Source organism: Mytilus edulis, chromosome 11, assembly GCF_963676685.1.
Source record: "Mytilus edulis chromosome 11, xbMytEdul2.2, whole genome shotgun sequence".
Taxonomy (NCBI): Eukaryota; Metazoa; Mollusca; class Bivalvia; order Mytilida; family Mytilidae; genus Mytilus; species Mytilus edulis.
In genome coordinates, this window is record NC_092354.1 from 50,083,433 (window position 1) to 50,106,196 (window position 22,764).

Sequence of the window (22,764 nt, forward strand, 5' to 3'; positions counted from 1 at the left end):
CAAAATATCTAGCAACGTATCGTTATTGTATACATTCGTAAATGCAATCACATTTCGTTATAACGTGATGTAACGATATTGTTGCGCCTCTCAGATTGAACCCTTTTTTTCTTCGTAAATGCAGTACCAATGTCTAGTAGAACTATTCGTTGTTGATATAATTGGACGTTTTGTTTAGTCAGGAAAGGGGATATGTTAAAGACAGAAATTTACCCTTGCAAAATAAACTTTGCGGTGCTTCTTAAAAGCACAGAGAAAGCGAACATCTGTATAAGGTATTTTATGTAATGTTATCATTGCGATAAGACGTTGATACGTATATATGCATCCAAAGCAATTAAATAAATGTTCCTCTTAATCAAGTTTGTATTGCAATATTGAGGAAGTCTAGGCCACTATTGTGTGTAAACCATATACGATTGAAGAAAAGTGATTGTTTTGAAAAATGTGTTGGGTCATTCGACGAAAAGATAAAAAGTCACTGTTTGAATTTAACAGCGACTTATCCAGAAAACCAAAACTAAATGTACACATGTATTTCAGATACATATGACTACTGCACCCCTAATCCATGCTCACATGGACAATGTACAAACACTGGCAGTGGATATACGTGTTCTTGTTACTCCGGATATTCAGGGTCATCTTGTGGTGAGTATATGAGAATTATTTACATAATAAAAACTCATAATGCATGTAGTGATATACAACGAAATTGCTGAATCAATTTTAATTTCACAGAATACCTTATACCTATTTAAATGGATATTATTGTGAACATTCATGCATTCAGTTACCACTCGTTATAATTTTTCTCGTTATTTGTGTTCTTTGCAGCAAAATTGTGTAATATTTTAGATACGTTAATTCATTTTCTCGAGAAAATAGACAAGTTCTGCAAATTAAACTGACTGGGAAAAAAAGGCCATACATAAGACTGCACAGGAAAGAGAAGAAATAAAAGAGGAGGATAAATTTAGCTTTTCAACTGCAAGACCCTTGGCAGCTTTTGCAAGTTTTTTTTAAAGCGCAGCGAGTGTGTCAATAATCCATTACTAGACACCTGACTGAACCCACCAAAACCGACTGTACATTGCTACGTTTTTATATAGCCCGCTCAATCAAACAGACTCCAAAATTTAAGGGACCATATGGTTCACCATTCGCAATTGCCACCCATTAATGTTTTCTTAACGTTTAGTTTGAATCAGCACAAAATAGAACTATTAGTTTGGATTGACTTGATTTAATATAGTTTCCTTTACGTACATCTAGTGATATATATGACAAAGTTTCGGAATCTTTTAAAAACAAAATTACAACATGTTCTAATCGTTAGTATTGTTTACATTTGTACGTAAGTCACATGGCATTGTCAGTTTTTTTTTACACATAAGTTTGAATGTCCCTTTGGAATATTTCGCCACTCTTTCAGAATTCGTTATAACGTTTTTAACGTTTTTGTTGCTCTTCTCAGCAAAATCGTGTAATGTTATATATAAATTATGAATTTGATACTTCGTGCATACGAAAGCCGAGGAAATATAAACATTGAATATAATAGTGGGCTTAGTGGGCCAACCAGATTGAAAAGCACACGATGTTGTGTTATTGCAACTTGAAAGATGCAATTTATTAAAGAACGAAACACATTTAGCATTTGACCCAAAAGGGCAGCAACAGCTATATAAGCGCATGGACATCTATCTTTATAAGACATTTGCTTTAACACCCCCGTAAATAAAACGGACGCCGTTATTTAGCATGTTTGTATTTCTGTATTGGAACAATTTAAACGACAATATTTTCTTTGACTAACACGTTCGACCAAAAGTTAAAAATGTATATGCACAATGACCATTTACAGAATAAAGTAACCACAAAGTAGTGTAAACTTGTTTATTACAGATACATATGACTACTGCACCCCTAATCCTTGTTCACATGGATCTTGTTCAAACACTGGCAGTGGATACAGTTGTTCTTGTCATTCTGGATATTCAGGGTCAGATTGTGGTGAGTTTGGAAGATATCAAGGAAATGTATTACCGCAATGTCTTTTGTTACAAGGAGAGGTCAAATTAAGCTATGATATCTATATAAGTGGCATATATTAGCTACGCTTTTTACACATATTCACCTGGGTCGTTTATAGCTTATGCTATTGGTTGGTCGATGCTCAATACTTAGTACCATGTTAGGTGACCAATAGTTGTTCAAAGTCGTTGACAGTGACACCATATCTATTTTATTTTGCTTTTACTTGAAGTTTGCATTTATCTTTCACCTTTTATGCTGTCAGCATAGGGTGATCCTTTTTTTTTGTCAAACGAATGATTGTCCTTTTATTTTGTGAAAATGAAGTTTGCCCTTTATTTTCAGATTAATTTCATTTATTTTTAATACTATGGGAGATTAAGTAAGGAATTACTTACTTTAAAATTGAAAGACATATTTTACAACGTCGTTATGAATTATATTAATCAATATATATATATTTTTGTTCTGATTTATGATTGTTTCACACTGTATATAATTCTTAGCGATACATCTCAAATAAATTTCCCGAAAATGACAACATACTGATAATTTCAAACAGCCCTACAACATGTTGTTCTTATGTTGTGTTATAACACCACTGTACCAGGTTAGGGGTGATTGAACGCTCAAAACATGACCAACCCCGCTCCATTCGTTTGTGCCTGTTAAAAGCAAGGATCATGTAGATCTGTGGTTGTCGTTGGTTCATATATGTCATTTCCCCCCTCATTAATTGATTTGTTAAACATTAGGCCGTTTGTTTTATTGCTTGAATTATTTTACATTTATCATGTCGGGGCTTTTTATAGCCGATCATGGATTAAAGTAAGTAGTTTACAATTCATTTTGATGCAGGGATTTTTCAAACAGTACAATATACAATTAAGGAATCATCTATCAAAATAACATTCTTAACATATAAAAAAGAGAAATTATTATTTCACATCTTTTATTTTAAGAGTAGAATATCTGCAATTCACTTAAAGAGAGACACGTAGCACGCATTGAAAATTATTTAAAGCTTATCCGTTTTCATCAGCGTTTCCTGCCCAATTTTTTGTTTTGAATGTTTTTTCTGGTCTGGATTGTAAGACACCTGAAAACAATGCAGTGTGTGCAAATGTTGGCTTTGGTTAATAAATAAACAAATCTACCTCTTTTAAATTGTTGCGGTCCGCAGGTGGTTCATATTTTCTTTATTTGAATTTTAAATGAACTTATATAACTATACCTTACACATGTAGTTATGTTGGTATCGTCTACTATATGTGATTTTTTTTTTATTACAGATAGCTATGATTATTGCAGCTCTAGTCCTTGTGCACATGGATCTTGTAAAAACACCGGGAGTGGTTATACTTGTTCTTGCTACACCGGATATTTAGGGACAAACTGTGGTAAGTAATATTGATTACAATGGTAATAATATTTGTTGACTAATTAACAAAGACAATTCATCATAGAAGTACTGCTGAATAGCTGGATTAGTCACTCCGTTTGTAAATTTGCAATTTATAACACATTTAGTTGTATGAAAAAAAAACTGTAAAGTGTTGACCAATGCTGACGTGCAATCTATTTGTCTTTCTTCTGAAGCTTTCAATGTTAACGTGCCTTATTGAAATGTCATATCTGAAATACCTCCACTACGTACGAACAACAGTTGCAAATGTTAATGTATCAATCGATATTGTAATTAGTAAATAAAGCGATGACAAATATCAGATTCAAATGGAACACAAATGATAGTCGGTATTAAAACTGTTTGTGTTACTCTTATTGTCAATTAAAAGAAAATTATCAAGACAAAAAAAACGAACCCCAAGGAAAATTCAAAACAAAAAGACCATTATCAAATTGCAAAATCAAAAACTCAAATACATCAAACGATTAGAAAACAACAGTCAAGTTCATGACTTCGTAGAGCCATTTCCTAATGTTGAAAATTGTGGACTTAACCAGGTTTGACAGCTAGTTATCTTTTATATGACTCTTTGCAAACAAGATTAGTGAAGATATCGGCAATAACAATAAATACTCAAAATAACTACAAATACGTGGTTATTTTCCTTATTTATACATCTTTAGATGAAAACCCATGCAACGTAAATCCATGCGTCCAAGGAACTTGCGTAAGCAGTGGAACTGGCGGATACACCTGTACTTGCAACACTGGTTATTATGGAACAAATTGTGGTAAGTTGATTTGAAGTATTTTTTTGTGGTTGATACCTTAAGTATTAATGATTTTAAATCGTATGGTTTTTGTCATGTTATCTCTTTGTTGTTAAGCCTGCCAGGTAGAAATCTAATATATGCATCAGCTCCATAAGAAAACAATTGGATGTGTGTCATTTGTATTACGAGTAAGACAGATGCATATCAAACATAATTATATAAGATATCGATGGTAGCAATTATTTCACGAAACAAGTACCGATGATTTGTAAATAGAGTATACATCATACGTTTTTAGATCAAAACCCATGCAGCAACAATCCATGTCAACACGGGACTTGCACCACCAGTGGTAGTGGCGGTTACACATGTACATGCCATATTGGTTATTCGGGAACAAATTGTGGTAAGTTGATCTTAAGCGTTGCTTGTAGCTGACATTTTAAGTGTTTATGATTGGAAATCAGTTGTACTTTTTCATCTAATCATTTTAATGGTAAACGTGACAAATGTGGTGTGTGCATTTTGTTTTACTTGTAGAAAAGATGCATAACAAACATGATTGCGTAAGATATTAATGGTCGCAATAATTTCACATTACAAATACCAATATTTTGTAAATGAAATATATTATCCTTTGTTAGATACAAACCCATGCAGCGTAAATCCATGCGAACACGGGACTTGCACCACCAGTGGTAATAGCGGTTACACATGTACATGCCATATTGGTTATTCGGGAACAAATTGTGGTAAGTTGTCCTAATATGTTTTTAATGAGTATTTTAAGTGTACACAATTATTCAATGTTTGATATATTTGAGTCATACAGGTATATTGGGACGTAGCCATTCTAACTTCTGAACCTAGTTTAAAAAGGTAAATTGATGAAAGGGGAAAAAGCTGAACAAATTTTTTTTAGACGGTACACTCGTGATACTGAGTGGGTAGAAAGTATTCGGTTTTCCGAGTCAAGTTATATGTTAGCTGTCATAAGTTAAATTCTTATCTCTTTTACTCGCATTTGAGATACCAAGAATGAGCCTTAGAATCAAGTGTGTAATTACAACTAGCAGTATGAGGTCTGTCACGTAAAAAAACAGGAACTACTTACCGTTCCTGAGTACTCTACATGACAGCTATCTTGGGAGGTTTTTTTTTATTAATCCGTGTTGTTTTCTCTGTAGTGTTGTGGAATTTTCGTTTTGACCATGGTGTTGTCCATTTTTTTTCAAAATGATTATCTTGTTATTGTTGAGGTTCTTTTTGCTCGATCCTAATTTTTCTTTGTCGTGTTTTGTGAACTATTGTTTGTTCGTTGGTCTAATGTCTTTTGACTTATAATGAGTTTGAATGTCCCTCTGGTATCTTGCGCCTCTCCTAAATGACTTCCATATATATGTTGTCTCTATTTAATTAACATTGCAAATCAATTTATATTAACAAAAGATATAGAAGTGTGCATAATTTTCGAATCAGAAAAAAAAGACTCATTTATAAAACAAATTGCTCATAGAAGGATTCAATTAAGCGTGCACTATGAATTGTTATATTTAAAACATTTCTGTAAATAAAACAATGTGGTGTGTGTCTTTTTTATAACAAGAAAGATGCATAGCAAACATAATTGTATTGTACAAAACAAGTATCAATGATTTGTAAATAGAATACATCTTTCATTGTTAGATAAAAACCCATGCAGCGTAAATCCATGTGTACATGGAACTTGCTACAATAATGGTAATGGCGATTATACCTGTTCTTGTCATACTGGTTATTCTGGAACACACTGTGGTAAGTTGTCGATCACAATTTTTGTTTTATTTATGTGCACATATCAACATATTAAATAACCTCGTTTTGAGTGTTATTTTCACCTGAGTAAACTGATATATAAAAAAGGTACAGAAATGTATGCAGTGAACGAAAGTAACCATCTTTGTAAACGATAAATTTATAAAGGGGAGAAACGATGAACCAAACCCAAATTAAATTGTTTTGTAAGGATAGTTGGTTAGTTGTTTCCTTGTCTTAGTTCCCACAAATTAATGAACGATACCTAATGTACACTAAATAAGAACATCAGTTAATTATTGTCGCTTGAAGTCAGGAATATGACAATTGTTAGCCTTTCCTTTGATGTGTTTGATTTTGCCATTTACGTACTAATTCTACGTTTTGAGTTCGGTATTTTAGTTTATTCACTTTTCCTTTGCAAATGCAAACTAATAATGTTTGCTTTATACACCTATTTATCAGATTATACAGGATTTATACAGTGAAGGGGAGAAACGATGAACCAAACCCAAATTAAATTGTTTTGTAAGGATAGTTGGTTAGTTGTTTCCTTGTCTTAGTTCCCACAAATTAATAAACTTTTACATAATGTACAGTAAATAAGAACATCAGTTAACTATTGTCTCTTGAAGTCAGGAATATGACAATTGTTAGCCTTTCCTTTGATGTGTTTGATTTTGCCATTTACGTACGAATTCTACGTTTTGATTTCGGTATTTTAGTTTATTCACTTTTCCTTTGCAAATGCAAACTAATAATTTCTGCTTTATACACCTATTTATCAGATTATACAGGATTTATACAGTGAGCAAAGCCCATACCGCATAGTCAGCTATAAAAGGCCCCGATATGACAATATAAAACAATTAAAACGAGAAAACTGCGGACTTATTTATATAAAAAAATGAACGAAAAACAAATATTTAACACATAAACAAATGACAACCACTGAATTACAGGCCCCTGACTTGGGATAGGCACATACATAAATAATGTAGCTGGTCACGACAAAATTACGAGATGGCAAGCATTACACACTCTATAAAGTTGTTATTTTCAAAATTGATTTTCCCTATAGACATATTCTAACAATTCTATCGAAACAGTTTTCTTAATTTCTCAAAACATTCTTTATTTCCAATTATAGAAAAAAATAAAATCCAAAAAATTCAGTATCACGAGTAAAATTCAAAACGGAAAGTTCATACTCAGTTGGCTAAATCAAAATTCAAATACATCAAACGAATGGATAACAACTGTCATACTCATGACTTGATACAGACATTTTCGTATGAACAACATTGTGGATTGAACCTGATTTTATAGCTAGCTAAACCTCTCACTTGAACAGTCGCATCGAATTCGATTATATTGACAACTATATGTGAACAAACCAAACAGACAAGATAGGTAAAAATTTCAAAAACAAGTGAACAGCATTCACCATTGTGTTATACCATTGATTACTATAAAAACAAACAAATATGTAACAAAGAAACACCAGAAGGCATTTAAACAAAGCACATAAGCAAAAATGAAAGACAATAATACAAATATTTAGCACAATTACCTAATTACAAGATGTATAAGTACAGATCCACGTCATATGTAACAAGGAAACCCCAAAAGGCCCTTTATAGCTTTCTGTTCGGTGTGATCAAATGATCCGTAATGAAGACTGTATCTTGGCCTATAAGGGTTTACTATTCTTAATTATGGCTTGAATAGAGAGTTGTCTCATTGGCTCTCATACCACATATTCGTCTATCTATATAGACAAAGCACATTAGCATAAATAAAAAAACACAAATACATCAGTTATCATAGAACAATCACGGGATGCACAAGTACAGAGCATCGTCATATGTATCAACAAACACAAACAGACATAACACATTAGTAAAAATGATAGACAAGAAGGTAACACATTATGTATTTGTTAGATCAAGACCCATGCAGCCACCATCCATGTGATCATGGAACTTGTTATCCCACCAGTACTGGTAGCTACACTTGTTCATGCCAAACAGGTTATTCAGGAAATAACTGCGGTAAGTTGATGATATAGTATTGTTTATTCATTTCTGTTCGAAGGGTATCAAATGTCATGGATTATGTGGATTATGTGCACATCATGGCAAAACTACGAAACTGAAATTTCCAAGTGTTAAGGACTCCATGAAATCTGTTATTTAAGATAGTAGTTCTCCTTACTGGCATATTTTAGAAATTGCTTTCTAAATGTATTGATTTTCCAAACTGTTCACTATTGGAAGTAATGGAGCACATAATGAATCTAATGTATCAAGACCAATGCAGCCACCATGTGTAGATGGAACATGGTATGGTATACAAGTAGAACTGGCCGCTACACTTGTTCCTATCAATAATATTATTAAGGAAATAACTGCTGTAAGTACACGAAGTACACGAAGAAGAACTGTATATTCATTTTCATTCATTGGATATCTACTATCGTGGATTTTATCTGTACAGAAAAAAACACGAATTTAAATGTTCATCAACTTACATTTTTCCTAGTATGTAAAACATGGCAAAATCACGAACTTGCAATTTCCTAATTATACGCACTCCATGATTATTTTTTTTTTAGAAATTAGTTCTCCATAACTACCTATTATATCTTATGTACTAGATTTACACATTTGTTCCCAAACCATTCTCATTTTTCATTGATGGAACACATAATGTACTATTTAGATCAAGACCCATGTAGTAATACTCCTTGTGCACATGGAACGTGTTATCCCACTAGTACTGGAAGCTATACTTGCTCATGCCAACCAGGTTATTCAGGATATAACTGCGGTAAGTAGTATTAAAAAGTCATTATTATCCTTGGAATTCCAATGTCGTAGGTTGACCACATATTCCTAATATAAGTTTAGAACCTTGTAATATTGTAATCGTTATTAACAAAAATAATATGGGGTCTAAATAATTCTTCTGCTTTTGACCTTACAAGTACGACAATTGTTTTAGTCAGTACTTTAATTAAACTCAAAGGTACATACATGATAGTAAATACCTATTACTTTTGATTACATTTCATTATTTTCTGATTTATGAATAGACCAGACGAATCCTTGCGATTCCCACCCTTGTAAACATGGTGGTACTTGTACACCTACAACAACTGGTTACACTTGTTCATGTCCATTGAACTATGGAGGACCAAACTGTGACAGTAAGTACAAATATGACTTATGATTGAGAACTGCTAGTGAAAGATTAAATATAATGTTTTGTTAGAACATTACGCGTTTTATAACAGTATTACAGTTGTAAACTAATCTGCTTCGTGTTGTATACATAGTAAGAGTAAACAATTATAGATCAAAGAACGATTTTAATTGCCTTTCAACAGACAATCTGTGGATCATAAGTTTTAAAAAATGTTTCACCTTGCATTTGGTGTAAAAATGAGCTCAACCTTGTTATACGTGATTTATATCCATATGATATCAAAATGTAGGATGATGTTGATGTGATGGATGGCTGCTTAACGTCCAGAGGCAAATGTTTATGCATATTCAGAAGAAGATCTTAATGTTATATGACTTTTTACCCTGTTTTGTACTAGACCAACACTCTGAGTCGGATAATATACGTGCTAGCTCACAAGTCCACAGGAAGACATGTCACTTTACCCGAACACATTATTCTGACTCCGAGCCAACCAGTCTTTGTTCTTACTCCTTAATGCTGCGACTCAGCGGAGAAGCAGCAATAACCAATTTTAAAGTCTTTAGTTCGACCTGGCCGAGGGTCAAACCCACAACCTCCTGCACTCGAGGCAAACAAGTCAAAACAAGACCACCAAGGCTGTTTCAAAATGTATGAACAGAAAATGTACAGATTATGACAGAAGGTCAAGCAAAATAGTTAATGCATTAATTAATCAAAAACCAAACCCCAATATTTGAATTAAAACATGTGTGATCTATGAAAGAGGGACAACCGATACCAGAGGGACAGTCAAACTCAACAATTTTTTTTTAAATCGCCTTAGAAGCGTTTGATTGAAAATGCCCATCATGTTAGAAGTGATAAGTTATAAATAGCACATTTATATTGTATGATAATTATTTGCCTAACGTCCAGTTGTAATGATTACAATACTATAACATTATCATAAAAAGAAACGATTGTCCATACGATATTTCATTCTTGTGTCGAAACTAAACGGTTTCTGAGCTTTTACTTGGATATTCAACATTTTCGCATTATTACACTTTGCACATGAAATATCTACGAAGGTGAAAAGGCTAACTGATTTCGTAGTAAATAGGTACAAAAATCAATGTGTACATGTATAGTTCTTAAAGTAAGGATGAGTTTTATCTTGTTCGATTGAAATACAATTTAGAGGTATTTGACATGTGGGAAAGGAAAATAAAACTACAAATTTGCAATAAACAAATGCAAAAGGTCATTAGTTAGGGTTACTATCAATGAAACAAACACAATTTTGTCCTCAGTTAATTTGGTTTCGGGATTATATTCAGAATTGAATTGTAACACATGTACGTGAACATATTCAATAAAAGTGCATCTGCAATTGTTCTATTAAGCATAACAGTATCACGAGCCCTTCAATTACACTTTTTGTTGCAAATAAACGGGGCATCGGTCAGTAGTACCATCTTTTCATTTTGTTTATTGGTTTTGAAATTAAATTTTAGATACGCGTAACGGGATGGACGTTGTATATATTTTTGCTTCAATATGACAGGAATTTAAGACGAGCTTTACTACGGATGAATTTAGCAATAAAGCACACGTTAATTGTTTGGTTTTTTATTTCTAACTGAGGACAACATAGAGTATTACACAACAATTGATGTCATCAATGTTTTATTTTTAATCTTCATTTTGTATATTTATCAGAGCATTACAGACACAAAAAAATCATCAGAAACTCGAAACATTTAATTTTTTGTTCTTAAAAATGTGTAAATCAACAATGTAAGTGCAAGCAGATCTACACGAACATACCGATTAAACCTTTCATTTGAAGAAACGATTTGTCTAATGTCATACATATTGTTTTAGTTATCACAGTGTATGAAGAACTGTACTCACGTGGAGATTTACTATGCAAACTTGTTATGTAAAACGATAGGTCTAGTTTTTGGGGAATAACTTTTTGTAATATTCATAAAACTTCCTACATGTCTACAAAATCATATCACTTTAATGCATTATTCAGATGATTTATTTTAAGTTCAGTATTTGCCAATAATTTGATCACTGTTGTTTTTATTTTCAGACGCATGTGATCCTAATCCATGCGAAAATGGCGGCACTTGTACACTCGACTTATGGGAAAAAGCCCAATGTCAATGTCCAAAAGGCTACGGTGGACCGAGATGTCAAAGTAGGTTATTTTGTATATGACTAGAACATAAGATAAACACCTAAAGCTTATTGCATTTAACAACGGTACAAATTATAATAAACTAACAAGAGATTCTCATAACACTGAATATATCATCTAAAAATTGGTTTACCTACTTAGGTATTCTACATCACAACGTTAAGATTATAAAGTATTATTCTTTTTAAATCCCGTTTCTCTATTATTAGATTGTTTTTTCATAGAAAGGCACAGTTGTTCTCTTTATTTTTGTTAACATCTGATTATCATTACTTTGAAGAGCATGTGTTTTTATTAAAAGCTACTGACGAAACGAAACTCGTTCTATGTCTTCACACATCATGTTCCGATGCGCCAAATGTATCAGTGCTGCTTGTCCCTTTTAGGTTTGAACTGTAGTTGGAAAGAGGTTTCAATGTCTTAAGCCTTGGTAAACAGGATACAACATATATATATTATCAATTAAACATTAAAATGACGTTGTGTATATGGTTCTGTTTTTATTAATTAAACAATAATATTTCTAGCGGCTATCGACCCATGTGATTCAAATCCTTGTCAAAATGGAGGAGCCTGCTACCGTAACCTATGGGAAATTAAGTGCATCTGTGTTCATCCGTTTGCAGGTGATTTCTGTGAAAGTAAGTTTAAAACTGATTAACAGAAAGGCATTGTTCTACTCATATTACAGATTCCACTTTTTCCTACACTATTGATGTGTTCTTTATTGATTATATGTTCTTTTTTGTACACTTTTTACGATCGAATATTGGTTTTTGATCCACCTGACGGATATACACAATTCAAATGAAAGGATGCCAAGATGTAAGCGTTAATTGTAGTCAAACAAAGAAATAAAACAAATCATAATTGAAAATCGAAAATTTAGCCTTAATCTTTGAGGGAGACATAGATCTACAGGCATGTAGTTCTAAAAACTAAAACTAAAGTTGTCTACTGTTTTATCAAGATAAATATAATCCTTCCACCAAATATATACAATACAGCTAGTTATACAGCAATCTACATGTATGGTATATTTTACAACTCTCAGCCAAAGAAACAATCAACTGCATGTACCTATATGGCCTTCACCAATGAGCTAGTACACCACAAAACAAGCTATGCAATACACAGGACAACTGTTAATTAGTTTAAACCATAAAACTAACCGCTTGGTGTATATACAAAACAATAAACGATAAAAATATTATATACAGCAACAAACAGCAACCACCAAATGTTACTTGCTGCCTACGTCGGGCATGTACCTTCATAATTTGATGAGGTTAAACATGTTTGCGAGAGTTGGTCGTTGTCCAAACCGTCAAACTTGCGATGAAGTTATTTGACGCTATATCTTGAAAAACGAATATTCATGTTGGCATAAGGCTTCCTAAATATAAACTTTTTATATATTTATTATTTTATAATCAGTCTTGTTGAATCCGTGTGATCCAAATCCATGTCTAAATAATGGAACATGTTATCATGATGGAAAGTGGAACAAAGTTTGCTGGTGCCCTGACAATTTTACTGGTGATGAATGCCAAAGTAAGTCATATTAAGACGTGTTACATAAACATTATATTAAATAAATGTTCTTCGTGTTCTGAAACAGGTTTATATAAAACGGAACGTAATTCATTAACAAAATGCCTACACTACTTGTATTCTGCTGATGCAACTGTCGTGTAATGTCCATTATTGACACACAATGTTATATCTGATCATGTAACTCAAAAGCCCACGTATTATGATAGTAGATTGCAATTGTAGATTGACTCATGATACTTTCTTAACTCCTGATAATCGACTTTTCCTATAAATATTTACAGTAGTTGTATGTTAGTATATGAAGGCCATGTTCACTTGAGATAAACTCGATATGGTGTAGTGTACTCTAAACTAAAATCACTTGTGATCCCATTGATAAAAGTCAAATGATCACATGCAGTTTAAAACAGATATTGATTTAATCATGCCATCGACAATATTTTTACAGTTGTAACCCGTCCAGACTATTCATTTCCGAAATCACTCCACGCGTAATTAGGGCTTAGATTAGATAGATATAATCTAATCAAGTCTTCGTCCGATCGTCTTTAAAACCCTTGCCAAAGACGCGGACAGTTTTGCTGGATGGTCAAATATTTATCCATATACTTCTTCATATTGGACGGCATTAATTTTAGGGCCCACTAATATTATTTAATTGTAAATGTGTTCTTTCTGAACAATATGAGTTTAATTGCAGCTGACTGTTTATCAACAAACAACCAATCAAACAATAATTTTCGAAAGCCTACAGTTGAGTTTTTTACCAAACGTAATTGTGACATTTTTTAAGAACTATCAAACTTCTCCAAATCAATACATGGAGATCCATTCATGATAGTTGGAAAAATCATTGTCTCTAATTACATTATTAACACATTTTTAGTTCAATAAAATTCGGAACTAAGTTCAAGAAATCAAATATTTGATTTACCTTCTGGATCACATTTATAGTTGTCTCTGTTCATAATTAGATTTAGCCAAAGTACATCATGTACATACCCATTACCTCCAACACCAACAAAAAAATAAAAAGAAATAGAAAATAAAAAATAATATGTACTGGTCTACGCCTAATTGATACCATTGATAGCTTTCTATGTTGTGTATTGTGTACTCTTGTTTATCAGTTTACTTTCGATCTATGATTTTGGTACTTGTCTCTTTGACACATTCCCCATTTCCATTCTCAATTGTATACATAAAACATAAATGTGTTGAAAAAAAGTTAAATGAGATAGTCATGATTCGTTTATCTTATTCTTTTATATCATGACCTGCTGGTGGACGTTTCGTCCCCGAGGGTATCACCAGCACAGTAGTCAACACTTCGGTGTTGACATGAATATCAATTATATGGTCAATTTTATAAATTTTCTGTTTACAAAACTTTGAATTTTTCGATTAACTAAGGATTTTCCTACCCCAGGAGTAGATTACCTTAGCCGTATTTGGCACAACGTTTTGGAATTTTGTGTCCTCAATGCTCTTCAACTTTGTATTTATTTGGCTTTTTAACTATTTTGATCTGAGCGTCACTGATGAGTCTTATGTAGACGAAACGCGCGTCTGGCGTATAAAATTATAATCCTGGTACTTTTGATAACTATTTACACCACTGGGTCGATGCCACTGTTTGTGGACGTTTCGTCCCCGAGGGTATCACCAGCACAGTAGTCAGCACTTCGGTGTTGACATGAATATCAATTATATGGTCAATTTTATAAATTTTCTGTTTACAAAACTTTGAATTTTTCGATTAACTAAGGGTTTTCCTACCCCAAGAGTAGATTACCTTAGCCGTATTTGGCACAACGTTTTGGAATTTTGGGTCCTCAATGCTCTTCAACTTTGTATTTATTTGGCTTTTTAACTATTTTGATCTGAGCGTCACTGGTGAGTTTTATGTAGACGAAACGCGCGTCTGGCGTATAAAATTATAATCCTGGTACTTTTGATAACTACTATGTAATATAGTACACATGTACACCTGATACAATACAAATGTAATACACCTGTGTATATACACATATGAACATCTTGTTTAATTGTATTCAATAGTTGAGGATCCATGCAATCTCATTGATTGTATGAATGGAACATGTGAAAACGGAACGTGTGTATGTCCACCAAATGTTACCGGATCTACGTGTGAGGGTAAGTAGTATATATATTTTTTGTCTATCTAATGAGTTAATCCTGTTTCAACTGATTTTTATAGTTCGTTCTTATGTTGTACTGTTATACCACTGTCCCAGGTTAGGGAAGGGTTGGGATCTAGCTAACATGTTTAACCCCGCCACATTATTTATGTATGTGCCTGTCCCAAGTCAGGAGCCTGTAATTCATTGGTTGTCGTTTGTTTATGTATTACATATTAGTTTTTTGTTCATTTTTTTACATAAATGAGGACGTTAGTTTTTTCGTTTGAATTGTTTTACATTGTCTTATCGGGGCATTTTATAGCTGACTATGCGGTATGGGCCTTTGTTCATTGTTGAAGTCCGTACAGTGACCTATAGTTGTTAATGTTTGTGTCATTTTGGTCTTTTGTGGATAGTTGTCTCATTGGCAATCATACCACATCTTCTTTTTATATATACAGTGTTACCTGTGTTATCCGACACACTGGGAGACCAGAGAGTAATGTCCGCTTAATCAGTGTGTCGGAATACTCAAGTTTTTTTTCTGCAAGGATAAACACACATTGGGACCATGTAAATGTGTCGGTTAAAGAATGACGTTGGAATGCCCAGGTGTCGGATTAAGCAGGTTACACTGTACTTATAACGATGTTTATCATATTTTTAGTAGTAAACACAGTAGTTTTGAATACTTAATATATAGCTTGCTGATTAACCCGTATCACTCAAGTATGAGTGGGATCGTTTATACTTTATACAAAAATTAGTTATTTTCTACAATTACATAGAAGATTCACTTAGTTTTATATGCATATTAACATTTATTTCTTTGAATATTTTACCTCATTTTACCTTCATTATACTGGCTCAAATTATTGAGTATTGAGTTTGAGTATCAGTTTCCTTTTATTGTTAACTGCACTTTACATTTTTAAAGTATATGATGTTTTTATAAAGACAAGAACATACTAAAAGAAAAAAAATGGAATGGACTTTAAATCAAATTAAGTTGAATATTAAATTACCATGCTCTTTTTTTAAAACGATTATGTACCATGAATGTAAAGATGGTTCTTTTATTCTGGTTTTAACTAAATTTGCTCTATCTGATGCACAGTAAATGAACTTGTGCATTATAATAGGTGCCAGCAATTTTTTTTCTCGTCTTACAATGACAAACCATTATTCCTCAAGTATTATGAGTATCAATACATTAAGATATATTTTGCATACAGATCCTGTAATTGACCCATGTGAAACTATAACTTGTTCAAACGGCGGAACATGTGAGGACGGAATGTGTCTCTGTGCTTCTGGTTTTTCTGGAACTATGTGTGAAGGTGTGTATACATAAGCATATATAGTAATTATTGGCCTTTAATTTGAAATAAATAACAAAAGTATAAGGAATATATATCAAATACTACGGTCAGATACTTTTCTTAAATAATATTTCTTAGAAACTTGTATTTCCAAGAATACTATAACAAAAATGTTTGACATAACTGTTACTATTCAATCCATATCATATACATAAATGTTTCCAGATTCTGTTGATATGTGTACTGGTATTACTTGTGAAAACGGTGGGACATGTATCTTGGGATCATGTAACTGTGCTGATCGTTTTATAGGAGATAGGTGTGAAAGTAGGTATACATAAGCAATATATTATAATTATTAGAAACACTATTCAGACTAGAGACTTAAAGATCAAACAAATCAACAGATTTTGTGTAATACATGTAAAAATAGTATAGTTATATGCAACACAGATCGCGATAAGTAATAAACGGGAGTAGAATGACAACATGAAATTTAATTAGGTAATCGCTCTTCTCTTAAATATTTGCATGCTTTGTCCTTCGAATGATTTGTAGTCTCAAGCATGTCAAACGGTTTTCATGTAATCGGGGCCTTTTTTACATATAATATCCATGAGAAACTTGAAAGTCCGTGTTGTGGGTAAAAGAAGAGCACACCTGTGTCATATATGCATAATAAAGGAAACAGTAGTATACCGATGTTCAAAACTCATAAATGGATAGAGAAAAATACAAATTTGGGTCACAAACTAAAACCGCGGGAAACGTCTTAAATATAAAAAAGACGACACAACATTAAAATGTAACACACACAGAAACGAACTAAGCATTAGACAAAATCCGATGAGAATAACAAATATAACATCAAACTAAATACATGAATTTGGGATAGAAAAGTACCGTGACACGTATTTTAATAATGTGAATTCAAACTCAAACATAAGAGGAAACAAACGACACAAAAGAAACACAACATTACAATGTAACACTAATAGAAACAAACTATTATATAACAATAACCATATTCCTGACTTGGTATAGGACATTTTTTAAAGACAAAACGGTGGATTGAACCTGGTTTTGGGGCATGCCAAAACCTCCCTCTTTTATGGCAATGTTAAATATAGCATTACTATGACATCACAACCTTACAGGACTACAATACAAATAAATAGGAGAACACAATTGACAAAGAAACACAAGAATAATAGCTGACAAAAGGCACCAGGTTTTAAATGTATTGCGTTAGAAGTGCGTTTTGTCCACACGAGACTAACTAGTGACGCCCAGATAAAAAAGTTTAAAAGCCAAAACAAGTACAAATAGAACCGCACCGAGGACCAAAAGTTCAAAAAAAGTTGTGCAAAAAACGGCCAGTGTTTTCTATTAGGTACCAGAACATCCCTATTATTCAGAATAATATTTGCTTACTTGTATACATAAATTACCTCGAAACATCGATTTATGAAATACATTTGTCTGTATCAACTGAATTATTTCTTACATGATATCTACCTTAAAATATAGATTTGTGAAATACATCACATTGTATCAACTATATGAATTCAAAACTATGTTTCAACTTATTCAATAAATCACATTCAATGTACAATTATCTGGTAGTGCGTTGTGTCATGTTTGGTTATCTAGACGGAGTCGGAAGAACACATCTACATGTTGTCGAACACAAAACGTAGTCTAAATGACATATAAGTCAAGTTAATGTCCGATTTTATTCAATTACAAAAAACATTATGTAATTAACGACGCAAACTAATTTCAGTTAAGATTCCGGCGATTTTTTTTGGTGATTTTACTTTTTTCTTTAGATTCATCGTTCATTTATACCTACAATATATATATAGATTCTTACATTGGTACCAGTGGATTATCGGATTAATCCAATCGAGATAGTTAAATTATCAATTCTAAAGTCCGAGCCGCCCCGGCGAGGACTTTAAAATTTATAATTTAACTATCGAGATTGGATAAATCCGATAATCCACGAGTAACTATGTAAGAATCTGTTTCTCTAATGATTAAAAACATTGTCTTGTTTTGTTAATCGAAAACCCTCTTCGGGTGCCTTTCACATTGCACGAAGTTGTCAATTTCATTAACACCTATTATAGCATATTTTGAATCATCCAGTTAGCTAAAAAGGTCATAACCCATAAAATCATCCACTGATCTGTTGATTTTTTTATACAATGGGTTCGGAAAGGGATAAATTTCCATAGAATTAGAGAAATGTTATTTCAATCAATTGTTTGTTTCTGTATGTTATTATCATATTGGATTAATTTTCCATTTTATAAACATAAATCATTTCCTTTTCTGGTCTTCTTGTCAATTTAAAAAAAACAGTTCATTAAAAGTTAAGACTGTTGGTGAAACAGCTTTTAATTAGTATTGTTCACAGGCTACAACGTCATTGTGTTGAAAAATGACAATAGGGTCAAAATGTGTACAAAATATCCTTTTCTTGAACAATTCTTTTAAAATATCTCGATATTCTTTAACAAGTTTTATTATGAAACATGGTTTTCTTTTTTATTTATGTATTAACTTCTTAGTATGTGCTGTAATTTTTATATCGTTTTTGTAAAGGCAATTTTGCTCATGATAACAACATATTCCATATATATTTATAAATAGTCCACTTAGAAGTTTTGCACTATATATAAAATCAACCATTTTTTATCATGTGTCAGTTTAAAATTCAAACATTTTGTCTTAATCAATGGTTTATCTAGACAAACCGTTGTTTAATCCTAAAACAAGGACCAACTTAAATAAACATCATCTTAAGTCATGTAAGTACTACAGCAATGATCTTTTATATCAGAATGATAATAATTTACAATGTATCTATCGTCAGAATATATATTATTCATTTTGTTTCAGTGTTAGAGTTTGTTTGTGATTCAATGCCATGTATGAATGATGGTACCTGCCAGAGTTTCAATCGTATTTGGTCATGTAATTGCAAAACTGGGTTTATTGGAGTAGATTGTTCCATAGCCAGTGTAAGTAAATTTATGTGCCATAGATAAATTTACATATATTACACGATTCACCAGCAATGAAAACTATCGTCTAAATTATTTGGATTATTTCTAATTTCTGACAGTAATCAGAAACTCCATTAATCGATGTTTATAAATTATCTTATGTATAAATAATGGAACAAAAATACATGTACACTCAAGTAAGAAAAAAACCTTTATTATAATAAGATAGACTACACAACGAATAAAAGTCATAATCATAAGAAATGAACGCATCAAAGATGAAAGAATTACAATTTTGTGGTCCAAACGCGAGTTTTGGTCTACAAAACACTCATCAGAACAATAGATCTGGATCGAAAATCGATGTATAATCATTTATTTTATATTATCAAAGCTCAAACAAAATGAAGTGAACGGGGATATATTGTTGGTTGGAAATTTTTAGATGCATTGGTCATATATCATTTATTTGTTTCTTTTTGTAGGGTTAAAGACAAGTGTGTGAACAAATAACAAACTGAAGCGATATCAGAAAAGTTGACAATAGTATACAGTACAATGTATATAACAAATAAAGATTGCAAATATCAAATATATTTTTTTTTATTTCAAAATAGGCAACGTAAATCGAAAGTTACTCTTTTAATTATATATATTTTTTTCAATGAAATATTGATACTTCACAACAATTTCACGTGGTTAGCACTGCTGATTGTTTGATTGTTTATAGGCGATAACAATTCCTCAAATAACACTGTGTTCATGTTGTGCTTTTGAAGCGTTTTTCTTAATTTACCGTCATCAAGAACGCTCAAGACCAAACATGTTGAAAGCCAGGTATGTACAAACCATCAACACAAAAGGAGTTACAAATAAATGACCATACTGGACATAAAAGATAAACTTTATCTTAGGTAAACTTTGCCCAAAATAGCGCTCACCTTTTTTCTTTCTTTATTGTCTGTGTTTCGAATAAATTAATTTGAGTCATCAAAGATTTTGTATTTCGAAACTTCTGGTTGCATACATTTAAAAGACATTTAATAGCTATCAAAGGTACCAGGATTATAATTTAGTACGCCAGACGCGCGTTTCGTCTACATAAGACTCATCAATGACGCTCAGATTAAAATTTTTATAAAGCTAAACAAGTATAAAGTTGAGGACCGAAAATTCCAAAAAGTTGCATCACATTTGGCTAAGGTAATCTATTTCCTGGAATAAGAAAATTCCTAGTTTTTCAAAAAAAGTTTTGTAATAGCAAGAAACGTCCACTAGCAGTGGCATCGACCCAGTGGTGTAAATAACCGATCATTATTTGACATCATAGTTACTTCTATTAATTTACGTATCTGAATTATACAATACGTTAAAATTGAGTCAACTAGCATGTCAGGTGTTGTGTTCCAGTCTTGAACCATATCCAACAGAACTGAAATGTTTGTCTATACGTTGTATGTCAAAGCATAACGATATTTAAGGATAACCCTACGAATACATATAATAACATTAAATATGACGTTCATGTCAAATCGTATAAGCGCTACATATTAACAAGGATCATACAAAATACCCCACCCCCCCAAAAAAAACAAGAAACTTTTGATGAAACTTGCTTTAGTTCTTCGGAGATAAATATTTGTGAATACATTTAGTGTAAACATATTTTATTAATTAAATTCAGGTAAAGTAATGTACACAAATAGGCATGTACATAATAATATAAGTGAAATAAAAAGATCCAGAAACAAGCTGTTAGCTTATATTAATCCGTTTCCTAAGAAAAACATTTCATATTGTAATACTCAAGGAGTAAAATGTTAAAAAAAAATAACAATGTTACACTAGATGGAAAGAAGAAAAAAAACCACATAATAAGGTTGTGACACACAAGAAAGAAGAAAAAGATATACATCGAAAATTCAATAAAAAAGTTTATGTTTCTGAACGGACACAATTATTTAAGATATAAGTATTACTTGTTGAACAAGATGTGTGCTATCATATGACAAATCTTTTGCTAATGAGTATAAATGTTTGAACTGCAAAGAATATTTCAATGTTTTGTTCGTAGTCTTGAGTGATAAATTTGACCTGATCGCTTACTAATGTAAAAATAATTTGGAGGTTTAATCGCCCGAGACTGGACACAATTCCCATGCCAAAACAGAACCTGTAATGCCAATAGGTTCTAATTTCCGTAATAACCGTAACAACCCCTTATGCCAAACTTTGTCAAATGCCTTACTTACATCACAAAAACTTACTCTAATTTCTTTCCCGTCATCTAATGCCTTCTTAAACTCATTTGTAATGTTCAGCAATCGATTAATGGCTGAGTCCCCTTGGTTGGTTGGGTGTGATTATCTGGTTAGCTATTAGATAAATATGAATATGCTTAAAACCACATCTTTCCATGACTTTTCCGATAACCCTTATCAATGAGATCGGTCTATAGTTTCTATAGTCACTTGGAGAGTCCTTCTGAAATACATTAGCACATTTCCAGTCGGAACGCAAATTTGCCAACTGATAAATATAGGTTAAATAACCTGCACAAAGGGTATTTCATAATTCCATATGCTTCCGTTAGAAGTCCTGGGCTTATACGATCTGGTTCCGATGCTTTTGATACATCCAAAATCTTCAAAATGTCTACTACCTCGTTCTCAGATATTATCATATCACCGAGTTCGTCTGTTCGTGTGTCAGGTATGTCTGGAAGGTGTGTATTGGAGTCATCAAGATTTGATTGACCACAAAAATAATCATTAAATATTTTTGCCATATTTGTATCTTCACAGATCAGATCATCGTCTATTTGTAAAGGGAGAATGTTGCGCCTGTCGCTGGAGTCACATTTCATCAAAGATTTAATAAGACTCCAATGTTGTTTGCCACCATGAGTTTCAGATATAATTTTAGTTGACAATTTTTAAAAATAATCAGTTTTAAAGTTAAAAAAACTAGTTTATTACACTTATTCCTAACTAATCGAAATTGTGTCCAGTCCGGAGCAGAATTTGTTTTTTGGCTCTTTCATGGATACGATTGTTTTTACGAATCATCCTTTTGATATCAGCGGTAAGCCATGGTGGTTTATCTTTTCTGACTGTAATAATTCGGTTAGGAAAGTTTTTATCTGCCTTGTCAATAAGTTCGCCCGTTATAGCACGTGCTATGACATCAACGTCATTGGAAATAAATAAAGCATCCCAATCAACAAGTGATAGCTGGTGTCTATATGAGTCATAATTACCTCTATCATACATGTATACTTTACGCTTAAAAACTTGACGTAACTTGCA

At 32.4% G+C, this 22,764-nt stretch overlaps 1 protein-coding gene across 2 annotated transcripts in view; it reads left to right on the top strand.

Annotated features, from left to right (window-relative positions):
* LOC139495748 (fibropellin-1-like) overlaps positions 1 to 20,048 on the top strand; it is a 31,493-nt gene extending 11,445 nt beyond the window's left edge. Inside the window, exons 8-25 of one of the 2 annotated variants that reach the window (XM_071284117.1) lie at positions 544 to 651; positions 1,909 to 2,016; positions 3,330 to 3,437; positions 4,129 to 4,236; positions 4,517 to 4,624; positions 4,863 to 4,970; positions 5,905 to 6,012; positions 7,959 to 8,066; positions 8,737 to 8,844; positions 9,110 to 9,223; positions 11,309 to 11,416; positions 11,944 to 12,057; positions 12,854 to 12,970; positions 15,035 to 15,130; positions 16,353 to 16,457; positions 16,665 to 16,766; positions 19,350 to 19,469; positions 19,942 to 20,048. In XM_071284117.1, the coding sequence (XP_071140218.1) occupies positions 544 to 651; positions 1,909 to 2,016; positions 3,330 to 3,437; positions 4,129 to 4,236; positions 4,517 to 4,624; positions 4,863 to 4,970; positions 5,905 to 6,012; positions 7,959 to 8,066; positions 8,737 to 8,844; positions 9,110 to 9,223; positions 11,309 to 11,416; positions 11,944 to 12,057; positions 12,854 to 12,970; positions 15,035 to 15,130; positions 16,353 to 16,457; positions 16,665 to 16,766; positions 19,350 to 19,469; positions 19,942 to 19,961 (1,868 nt within the window). In that variant the 3' untranslated portion in view covers positions 19,962 to 20,048. The remainder of the gene's footprint in view (positions 1 to 543; positions 652 to 1,908; positions 2,017 to 3,329; positions 3,438 to 4,128; positions 4,237 to 4,516; positions 4,625 to 4,862; positions 4,971 to 5,904; positions 6,013 to 7,958; positions 8,067 to 8,736; positions 8,845 to 9,109; positions 9,224 to 11,308; positions 11,417 to 11,943; positions 12,058 to 12,853; positions 12,971 to 15,034; positions 15,131 to 16,352; positions 16,458 to 16,664; positions 16,767 to 19,349; positions 19,470 to 19,941) is intronic. The other variant, XM_071284118.1, reaches the window with a different exon arrangement.
* The last annotated feature ends 2,716 nt before the right edge of the window (positions 20,049 to 22,764 follow it).